At 51.4% G+C, this 11,217-nt stretch overlaps 1 protein-coding gene across 1 annotated transcript; it reads left to right on the top strand.

The window, feature by feature from the left end:
- The first annotated feature begins 3,226 nt into the window (after positions 1-3,226).
- Positions 3,227-10,994, top strand: SIX1 (SIX homeobox 1). The gene is made up of 2 exons (XM_032344397.1): positions 3,227-4,099; positions 6,145-10,994. Exons 1-2 carry the CDS (start codon positions 3,540-3,542, stop codon positions 6,437-6,439), a joined length of 855 nt encoding a protein of 284 aa, XP_032200288.1. The 5' UTR covers positions 3,227-3,539; the 3' UTR covers positions 6,440-10,994.
- Positions 10,995-11,217: the final 223 nt, after the last annotated feature.

Below are 11,217 nucleotides of genomic sequence, written 5' to 3'. Positions count from 1 at the left end.
GAAGGGAAGTAAGTGGGCTCCACAAAGAGGTTTTTAAACCAAGGCCTTGTAACGACCAAGCCGAGAAACCCCACCAGCAACTAGGGCACTGGCCTTCTCCATAAACCAGTTGTACGCACCCGGCGGTTACCTGCACAGAGGAGGCACAGAAGAGCCGAAACCTGGCGTCGGGCGCCGGTCACCGGCCGCGTTACCCTCGGGAGCCGCCGGGAAGGAGTGATGGCAGCAACTATACTTGTTCGTTCCCTTTAAATCTCCGACGCATCTCTGTTTTTCGTGTGATTTGCATTGACAGCAAAGGTTTTAAGTTACTAGAACAACTCAAACCTTTCTGTGTGCGATTTAAAATGGATCATTTGGTTTATGTGGTTTGTAAATTCATGTCATTTTACCTCTTTTAGTGGTTTTCGCTGAAAGGCTCCATTTTGGGAAACCTTATATATCCGAGCCAACAATTAACATTTATAACAATTGGTTTCCCTAACCAAGGGATCGAAATAGTAGGTAGGCTCATTGGTACAAAGCGGATAGCACTTCTCCTTTCTAGTTCCGCAATCTATTGGATTAAACGCCAGGAGAAGGGCTGGCGGCCCCGGTATGGCCTCTGAGGACTAGCACCACATCTCATCAACCTGGTGCCCGCACTCGCGGCACCCACGTGGTCATCTCCCCAGTTGTCGCCGACGTCCTCGAGTCCTTGTTCCGTTTGAAGAAAGACGAAAAGTGGGCAGAGAGGTCTGGAGGAAGCAGAAAAAAGGTGATCATATTGGTGTCTAATTGCCATCTTTCTGCTCCTCGTCATCCCCTGTAAATTTATACCTGCCCTTATTAGTCCAAGTTACGCCTCATTTCCTCATACAAAATTGTTAATTATAAAGTACACCCCATACACAACTTGCCGTTTGTCTTTTTAAGAGACGTGGCTTTTACGTACAGACCCTCCACCTCCTACACACACATTTAATTCTACGCACTTGCTCCAGTCTTGAGGGTATGAACTCATTTTAGTATATGTGCTGCCGAAGCCAGCACGGATTAACTGATTTTTAGTGCAGAATTTAAGCCTCTGCTCTGGTCTTCACACAGCTGCCATGTCAATAAGACTATTCCAAGCAGAGACGTTCCTTCTGGCAGTACACTGCAGCTCCTTAAGACTTCATCTGAAACATCATGAGCACTAAAATAAGACAGCGAGGGAAAATTACCAGACACATGGACTTGGGCTCAGCCGTGCCAGGCTTCCAGTTTAGAAGGTAAAGTCATTGGGCACACCATATGGTAGGGGCTCTTTTGAAATAATATGCACCAAAGAGGGAGAGAGAGAGAGAGAGAGAGAAGAAAGAAATAGAAGAGAAAAAGAAGAAAGAAAAGAAATACTATGCACCCATCAAATGCATTTAAAAAAAAATAACTCTAAAGGTAATGAAATATCAGCACTATTTCCAAGGTCTAATTGCATAGGATACTGCAGAATTTTAAGGATGCAAAAAAATGCATTGTGTGGAAGTTCAGGGGAGAGGCAGCTTCTCTCTACTTGGAATCTCTGGAGAAACAGCCAAGAAGGTGAAGCCCTTCATGAGTTTAAAATGCTTCAGGGTGCACTGAACTGGGCACATTATTTTGAAACCATATAAATAATACAAGGGGAAACCTATGCAGTGCTCCTTCTCCCACTTATGTCTTAATATATAAATGGTTCTGTGGAGCTGGGCTCTGGCTCTTGTAATCAAAACATTTGAAGAAGACAAGAAAGTTTAAAGAGCCTACAGTTTTTTCTTCGGATTCACTAAGAGGATGCATTTAAATCAAAAGCATTTTTGAAGTGTACTTAAGATTCTGTTTTGAACTTATCTAATCAGAGATAAGTATAGTTATAAAGTCATTCTCCTTCTACCATTCTGCTCCCCTTATCTTCCCGCATTGTTCTTATCTGCTGCCAGTCTCAGCTACTGACAATAGATTATCTTTGTTTAGAGATGCTAATTGTTTTCAAAATCTTTTTAATAATTGCTTTGGAACAAGGTGTGCAAATGAGGCTTAAGATAATTACAGCTTCATTTGTTTGTACAGTTTTACTAAACATTCTCCACATATACACAAAATAACAGATGATGGGACTGAAATTGCAGGACATATCTCCTTCCCTGGCAGTAAAATAGGCCAGCATTGCAACCTACACACACACACACACACACACACACACACACACACACACACCCCTCTTTATTTAATCTTCCTGGAGCCTCTGTCATCCTGGCTTTGAGGGCAGTGTCCCTCTCAGAGCAGGGCAAGGATTAGGTTACAATCAGATGGCTATTGGAGCCGGACACAGTTTTATTTAATTTACACCCCTTCCAGCGCCTTTCGTAGGAGGGCCCCAAAGCATTTTTGCTAATAGCAAGTAAAGCTTCTTGACATTCCTTGTAGCAGAGGTGGCCTTGGAAAACGCAAACCGCCAGTGGGGAAACTGAGTCCAAAAGGCTGCCTGCTTAAACCACAGAACATTAAGATACCAAATCACAAATGAGCCCTCAGAATCTTTATTTGCTCAGCAACAATGCACTAAACAGCTCTTCGCATAGTCCCAGATAGTAGCGGCCTCTTGAAAATGAGGGAAGAGCTATCCCCCGGGAATACTTGTGCCCTTTGGAGGGCGGTGGGAACGAGGAAGAACGGTGGAGGAAATTAGGCTCCTAGAGCTGAAGTCAGCCGGGGAGAAGCCACTCTTCCAGAGGCTGCAGCCCGGAGCCCAGCTCTAATCTTGTATTATTTATCGCGTTCCCTAAGCTATTCATCAATCCATTATTTATTCATTCCAACATTAAGGTAATTAAATATGAGCTCACCGGGAAAGGGCAAGTCTGCGAGGGACAGGGGTACGGAGGGAGAGGAGAGGAATTATACGGTCTGGAGTCATTGATTTGTGCAGAGATGTGCACGGCTGCCCTTAGGTGACACTGGAGAGGGGGCTCACGTTGCAGGGTCCTGACGCGCTCACCCACTCATCCCCCGCCCCTGGACAGCCCAGCTCTCTCCTCCCCCCTCTCACCCTGCTTCCCACCTCTCAGGGTCCTTCTCCTCCCACCACTCCCTATCCCGGGCTCCACTGCCGCGCCCTCCCCGCGCAGGGCGGCGCGGCCTCGCTGCCTGGCCCAGCGGCGCGCGGGCTGGCCAGCCCCGGATAGGCGCCGCCCGTAGCCAATCAGCGCGCCGGGGACGCTGCGCGCTTTAAGGCAGCTGCGGGGAGAACAGAAACCAAGTTCCCCGGCAACGAGCAGCATCAACCCGGCGGGAGGCCGGAGCCAGAGAGGCCCAAAAGGCTGCGGAGAGAGCCGGCCGCTGAGTGTACAGCGCGCCCCCCTCCTCCTTCTTCCTCGGCCGCCCAGCCCTAAATTTCGACCAGCTTTTTCGCCTGCGGAAATCCTAGGAAGGGGGTTAGGAGCAGCTGCGCCCCCCTCTCTGAAGCTGCCGCCCCCTGACTTTTCGGCGCTGCTCCCTGCCGCGTGCGCCCGGGCAGTGCACCTCGGCAGGCCCCAGCCATGTCGATGCTGCCGTCGTTCGGCTTCACGCAGGAGCAAGTGGCGTGCGTGTGCGAAGTTCTGCAGCAAGGCGGGAACCTGGAGCGTCTGGGCAGGTTCCTGTGGTCGCTCCCCGCCTGCGACCACCTGCACAAGAACGAAAGCGTGCTCAAGGCCAAGGCCGTGGTTGCCTTCCACCGCGGGAACTTCCGCGAGCTCTACAAGATCCTGGAGAGCCACCAGTTCTCGCCACACAACCATCCCAAGCTGCAGCAACTGTGGCTGAAGGCGCACTACGTAGAGGCCGAGAAGCTGCGCGGCCGGCCGCTGGGCGCGGTGGGCAAATATCGGGTGCGCCGAAAATTCCCGCTGCCGCGCACCATCTGGGATGGCGAGGAGACCAGCTACTGCTTCAAAGAGAAGTCCCGGGGTGTGCTGCGGGAGTGGTACGCGCACAATCCGTACCCCTCGCCTCGTGAGAAGCGGGAGCTGGCCGAGGCCACTGGGCTCACCACCACCCAGGTCAGCAACTGGTTTAAGAACCGGAGGCAAAGAGACCGGGCCGCCGAGGCCAAGGAAAGGTACGCGGCGTGCTTCCCGCTGCGCGGGCGACCCCGGGAAGCCTTCCTTACCCCTTCTCGCCCCCTTCTCGCCCCCGCTGGCACCCGCCACCGCGTCCTCCCGGCCGGCTGGAGCCCGTCCGCGGGGCGGCGCCCAGGCTTCCGCGGTACTGCAGCAAAGTTCATGAACTCTGCGATCGCTTGCTAGGGATGGGGAGTCATTTGATTTGAGCGCCCGCGCGTGGGTTTCTTGGGGTGTGAGTGTCATAGGAAATACTGGCGCTAGGTTTGTTTTTCATGCCTCCCTGGTTGGCTGGGGTGATGAGTGGGGGTGGGGGTGCGGAGTGAGTTTCAAGATCCACTACAAGGGAAGTGTTGATTGGTGTCTCGAGGAAAGGGGTTCGGTGGGGGCTGAGGGTAGCGAACCTCTGTCCTTTTGGTCCCCAGAGGGGTGGAGCTGGTCTGAGACGTCTGCTCTGCCCCCACTCCCGCCGCGTTCCTTTCTAGCTCTCTCCTGGTAGGCTTTTGGGCGAGAGGTCGCCGCTTCATTCCGCGCTAGTTGTGTACTAGGGAGGAGCTTTCAAAAGAAATTCACAGAAAATCGGGCTTTGGAAGAGCTGGCGCTGCATTATCTGGTGCCCCACGCCCAGAAAGAATTGCTCCTCTTCCTGCTGCCTCGCGCGTGTCCCGGGGCCGCGGCGGGTGGGTCTGGCGGTCCGCGCCGCCGCCCGGGATGGGGAAGGGGTCTCCAGTCGCAGACTTTTCTCTGGCACGCAGAAGGCGAGCTTATTTTAACCCGTCTCCGCCTCCGCCCTCCTCGCGCGAACACCCGCGTCCACCTGGCCCGGCTCCATCCATTTGCTGTAGAGTTTCCGAACGAGATTCGGAAGAGCGCGGGGAGGCAACGGCGGCGGCGAGGGCGCTCCGGGAAGCCGAGGAGTTTTGGGGGAAACCTGAGCGCCCGGGAGGGCTGGGTTTCCTTTGTTCGCTTCCGAGTCAGGGGGCCGCAGATGTCGCCTCTGCAGTCCCCTCTTGGTGGAACAGCACGGAGCCTGGATCCTCTCAGCTGCAGTGGGCGAGAGACTGCGAGGGCAGGGCTCGGAGAGAAAGGGGGAGACTGGCAGGCGCTGGGGTCGAGGAGGACGGGCCAGCGCTCTGAAGGCGGAAGCGGCCAGCGCTTCGACATCCTCCGGTTTACCAGCACCGAGCATCCGGACCGACGCCCGGGCACGCCGCACCGGCTCGGGCTGTGCGGGCTCTCGAAGTTTCCTCTGCTGGGAAACGGTGCGCTGTTGTGGATGTCCGACAGGGGTTTGAGAGCGGCCTGTGACGGACTCAGGACTGAGCGACTAACACGGGGACAGGGACAATATACGGTTCCAGTTAGACTTTAGTTACAAAAAGGCCGTCCTATAAGCCAGGCCTGAGGGCCCACTCCCTGATGAAATCGGAGAGACTGGCTGCGCTCCCTGTGTTTACTCAGGTCACCGGGCAGCTCCGGACACCACTTCCCATGACCTGTCTTGTGCCTCTGAAACCACAGCCTCCGGGCAGGGGCAGGGGAAACTCGACGTTTAATTGTTTCCTCAGATGGGAACAGGACAATTGACTTGATTCACTCTAGACATCTGCGCGTGGGGCTCTGTTTGTCCTCTGATCATTTTCTTTATCACCAACAACCCTTTGTTGGAAGACTTTCAAACTTAATTACTTCTAAATGTGGTGCTAGTGGAGAGGTATTAAAAAAAATAACTGCTTGAACAAAATTTTGAAAATAATTTTTGTTTTTCAAGTAAGTCCTACTGATCTGGCTTTCTAAAATATGGAAGAGGAAAGGACCTGGCTCCCCACTTGCTCTGTCTGTAGTTCTCCATTTCTCCTCTGCCTCCTCACTTCTCCGAGGACCCTTGGGATGGGTGGGAGGGCACAGCTCCTCCATTTGGGTATATGACTGATTGCACAATGGCCCTTTCCTCCTTCCAGCTCTCCTCTCTCCACTCACACTTTTTGTAACCTACTTTTTTTTTTTTTTTTTTAACCATATGGTGTTGTCCTCTATTTCTTAGGGAGAACACCGAAAACAATAACTCCTCCTCCAACAAGCAGAATCAACTCTCTCCTCTGGAAGGGGGCAAGCCGCTCATGTCCAGCTCAGAAGAAGAATTCTCACCTCCCCAAAGTCCAGACCAGAACTCGGTACTTCTGCTGCAGGGCAATATGGGCCACGCCAGGAGCTCAAACTATTCTCTCCCTGGCTTAACGGCCTCGCAGCCCAGCCACAGCCTGCAAGCCCACCAGCATCAGCTCCAGGACTCCCTGCTGGGCCCCCTCACCTCCAGTCTGGTGGACTTGGGGTCTTAAGTGGGGAGGGACTGGGCCTGGAAGCAGTGACTAGGGACACCTGTAAATAGAAATCAGGAACATTTTTGCAGCTTGTTTCTGGGGTTCTCTGCGCATAAAGGAATGGTGGAGTTTCACAAATATCTTTTTAAAACTCAAAATCAACAACAATCTCAAGCTTAGTCGCCTTCTTCTCTCCGACTCTTGCATTTCCCATCTCAGTGCAGAGATCAGGAAAACAAAAACCAAAAACCAAAAACCAAAAAAACCCAAACAAACAAAAGCACCCAGTCACCCAGTCTCGGTTCTGGGCAATCCATGTGCCAGCTTCAGTAGCTTTTCTTTCTTTTTTTCAGTGAATGGGAATTACAAATCAACTGGATTTTAAATATTTCCTTTTAATTTATTTATGGAAAAGTCTTTTTGGAAAGAGGAAAAGGAAATGAAGAAAGAGAGAGAGAAGTCAAAATAGTGAAAATAAGACCCTCCAGCCGGGAGGAACTGGTTGCATTCTTAAGGTGAATAGAAAAAATATGATTTTACAACTTTTTGATGGGGAAAAATTAAGTTTACATTTTTCATTATTTAGTGTTAAACACTTTTATGTAGATTAAAATGAAAGAACAGTATTAGGGGAAAAAAAAAACAAGTGCCTAAATGTCTTAATGCTCTCTGTGTAAGGCAGTTAGAAATAGCAGTGACCATTAGTAATACAACTATTTTTGTCAAATTTAGTGGGGGTTTTTGGTTGTTGTTTGTTTTCTTGGTTTTTTTTTTTTTAATGGCAAACTTTAGAAATGTACCAATGTGAAAAAAAAAACAAAACCCCACAACACTTTCCTGAATGCCATAACTTCTCATGCCCTTGAAGCTTTCATATCTGTAGCCTACTCCTGTTAAGGGTTTCCCTTGTTCCTAGTTTCTAGCCTGCAAAAATATATGACAAATCTGGCAACCTGGTATTTGTTACTAAAACAGCATGTGTTTTCAGGTTTCTTTTCTATTGTACCTAAATCAGTCTAAATTAAAACTTAGTAGAACACCAGGAGTACGATTCTGTTTCTGAAAGGTGAGTTGTGCATTGCTGTCATTGCCCCCCCCCCTTTTTTAAAGCTTTCTTACTTAATGGTTGTTGTGAATTGCAGGGTACTTTGAAGGCCACCACCTGAACCAAGAATGGTGACTGAATTGATTATGTGACAGAAAAAGAGTGAAGCTAGCTTTGGGATATTTATTTTTTTTTTTATTATTTAGATATGCAGTTTTGTTTACCACTAGCTCTTCTCCACCGCGTTCATATGTGAACTCAACCCTTTTGTATTAACGAATTTATAACAAGTCTGTGAAAGTAAAATAATTTATGTGCTTGGGAAGAAAAGGGGGGCACTTGAACAAGGATAACAACATTGTGAATTAATCTGTATAAATAGAAAGCAGACCAGTAGGACAGGAGCTCTTTGCACTGCTGCCGGATAGTGTCCAGAAAAATCCCAGTAATCATGTAGGCTCTATATTATTTTTGCCTGGGGCAAAAATGATGTATCTTTGTATTTAGCTTTTAAATTTAGTGAAACAAATGGCATTATTTATTAAAATTCTACTCAGGATAACAGGATTGGCTTGCTTGTGCTTTGTAAAAGTATTGCTCCCCAGAGAGAGTCTATTTATTTTCTGACATGACAGTTTCATAATTTTGACTTTCCCCCATCTGTATCACTATTAATGTATTCATTTCTTTCTTACTCTTTCCTATCTTTTCTGTCCTGAGCTAGGAGAGTGAGGTGTGTGTATGGGGTGGGGAGCAGAATTTAGGCCTATCTTATTATGAGGTTTTTTAAAATGTCAAATAGCTTTGACTGAGTTCAAAGGAGAAAGGATCACTGTACTTAACTGTAGTCACTTTTACTTATAAAGTCATTTTTCCCCCTCAGTGATGGACAGATGTGCACACAGCCGCTGGGAGACCATCATTTGGATTGGGAGCTCAGGGTCCCAATCTCCCTTGTTAGTGTTTTGGATCATTAAGTTGGTGTTTATTTAAGTCACTAGGGTGTTTATTCTCCATGTCTTGGGCCACGGAGAAATGCCACCCTCTGCAGGAGGGGCTCTCACAGGGGATCTCCACACATTCTTCACATTCACTCCCCAAAACAAACACCCTGCACAAAGATAGCTTTCAATGACCCTGACAGGCTTCAAAGGACACCGCGGAAATCTCCCTGGAAAATAAGGAAGGGCCAATTACTTTAATTTCTTACATGCCCTCTCTTCCTACTCCGATGACTACCCCCCACTCTTCCAGCTCTGCTTGGTATAATTTTAGACTCGTGGAAGATCTGTCTCCCTGGGCACCCGGGCCCACTTCCTGCTCCCTTGGTTGGTGAATCTTGGAAAGAAATGTCTGCAGATCTGGTGAGGAGCAGAGTGGGCCAGTTCTGTAAAAACCCCTGTGATTACTGCTTGTAAACTCGTTAAAAGGACAATTTTCTGTCGCAGTCATAAACTCTTTGTAAAATCCCTGGCACTCGATTCAGAGTGCGCATATTCCAGATGTGTTTAATAAGAAATTGCACAATATGCCTTCCTCCGCCATCACCGGCTCAGTCTGGCTAAACTAGGGACAAGCAGGAAGAGGCGAGAAAGCTGGATACTGCTGTGAGTTTTCTTGGCAATCATTTTAGAGAGATCATTGGGGGGAACTAACCACATTTTTTTTCCTTGAGGAAATCTTCGAGGACCAGCTGTTAAGGGACCTCCAATTTATCTTCTCCGCCTTGCAGTTTAACTGAATCAAAAGCAACTTTTCGTTTCTCCTCTGCAGTTTTCTTAATGATAGCCAAAAGTAATGAACAACGGCTTATAAATAGTGTTTTTAGGAGGAAACCTTACAGCCTTTTGCCAAGTAAAATGGAAAAAAAAAATAGGGCGGTTTTTTCCCCCGACGTTTTAAATCTGAACACACAAATTGTTCGGGTCCCAGCTGCCTGCTCGTCTTGACCTCTTGGCTGAGAACGAAGCTTCCTAAATATTCGGAGGCAAAGAGACTTGGCTGGCAGTTAGCGCTCGAAGCCCTACGAGCTGCCGGCAAGGAGACTGGCGCCGCCGGGACATGGCGCTGCGGGTCTTGAACCAGTTCTCCAGGCAAGGACAGCTTGGTGGTGACCCCGAGCTGAAGTGGAAAGAAAATTCCAGGAAGAGGCATTGGCATTGACGTTTATGGGCGAAGTCTATTTGCTGTGCGGTGACCCTCGTTAACGCCTCTCTCTCCCGCACCCTGAGGGCCAGTCGGGCACCTGGCACTGAACCCACGCAGAGTCACCCTTCCTCTGCTCCGCCGCCGCGACTCGGGCAGCGGCTGCGGCTGAAGGGGGCTTCACTCCTACCGCCTCCCCTGCCCGGAGGCCTTTGGTCAAGTCTGCAGGCAGAACTCCAGGTCCTGGGAATCCAAAGACTTCCATGTCGCGCGACTCGGGCTGCAGAAACCTGGGGGAGCTCCTCCCGCCGCCCGCAGACTCCAGTGGCAGTTCTTGCTGCTCTGCCCTGCCGAGGCGCGGCGGGTCTGGGCGCCGCTGCTCTCTCCTGCCAGCCCTGGCCGGGCCTCTTCTCCACCAGTTCGCAGAGAATCGCGCGCGGGTTCCCCATCACAGCTCAGCTCCAGGCGCGGAGCCTGGTGGCCCGGCCCGCGGAGACCTTGAGAACAGAGGCTGCGAGACTGTCCTCGAAGGACCAGTCGAGGAGGCGGGAGCCTGAGCTTCGCGGGACAATAACCTGACATCACCTAGTGTCCCCAGAGCCACCTCCCCGGCCGAAGCCCCGGTCTCGCGCTTTGAGTGGTGGAGCGGAGCTAAATTCTGGGCGAGGCACGTAGGTGACCTCGGACGCACGACTGCCGGGTTGGAGAGGCCCGGGCGCGGCGAGGTGAACAGGTCCTGGCCCTTCGCTGAGCCCCGCGGGGCCAGAGGTGTGAAGGTCCTCGGGTTCTCGGACAACGCGCTTTGGGTCCAGGGCAGCTGCCTGGGGCCTCGGAGCCCAGTCGGAAGGCGGCCTAGGCTCCGCCGCCTGGTCCCTACTGCCCTTCTTGCTTCAAATACGTCCCGTCTCCTTTGCTTCCTGAGGCCTTGGCCTCGGCTTTCGGATCTGTGCTTTTCACCGGCGCCCTTGGCGGAGGAGTGCGGGCCAGAGAAGGCGTCTCTTCCCCCGCTTGTCGCTAGAACGTCGACCGTCGAGGAGAGCGGCCCTGGTTCCTAGAGTCCCGGGCCTGCGGGGCCGGCACTCCCCTTCTTCGGCCGGGCCTGGTCGGACGTTTTCCCCTTGGCCGGTGGCCCTGGGCCTGGCAGCAGCCTCTTCCCTACGCGCGGCCCGGGGCCCCATCAGGGAAGGCACCAGCCGGGGCCTGCGCTGCGCTTCGGACCCGGCTGTCACCGCGCGCATTCTGCCCTTCTCTGGTGGGGTAGGTGGCGTTGACAGGGACAGCGGGGTCAGGGTTAAGGTGAGGAGAGTCGCTGGTGGCCCGCGTGCTCTCTCTGAGCTGTTTCTCCCTTTTCTGAGCTTTCCCCAGGAGAAGATCTCAAAAAAACTCTCTCCAACGCCCTCCTCCAGCCGCCGGAAGCCAGCGGAACGGGTGGGTGCCTGTGCCCATTTCGCCCCCAAAAGGCAATTCGCACCCAGGCTACCCGCGGGCTCAGTCCCTTAGCCAGCAGGTATGCTCTGCGGTCTTAGCTGGGAACTTCGGAGCCCCTCAAGAACATAGTGACCCCTCCCCCAGTCTGACGGACTACAGTAGCTCCACCTGGAAGATT

The sequence above is a fragment of the Mustela erminea genome, chromosome 5, assembly GCF_009829155.1.
Source record: "Mustela erminea isolate mMusErm1 chromosome 5, mMusErm1.Pri, whole genome shotgun sequence".
NCBI classification, from domain to species: domain Eukaryota; kingdom Metazoa; phylum Chordata; class Mammalia; order Carnivora; family Mustelidae; genus Mustela; species Mustela erminea.
This window is presented reverse-complemented; position numbering and strand designations above follow the sequence as displayed.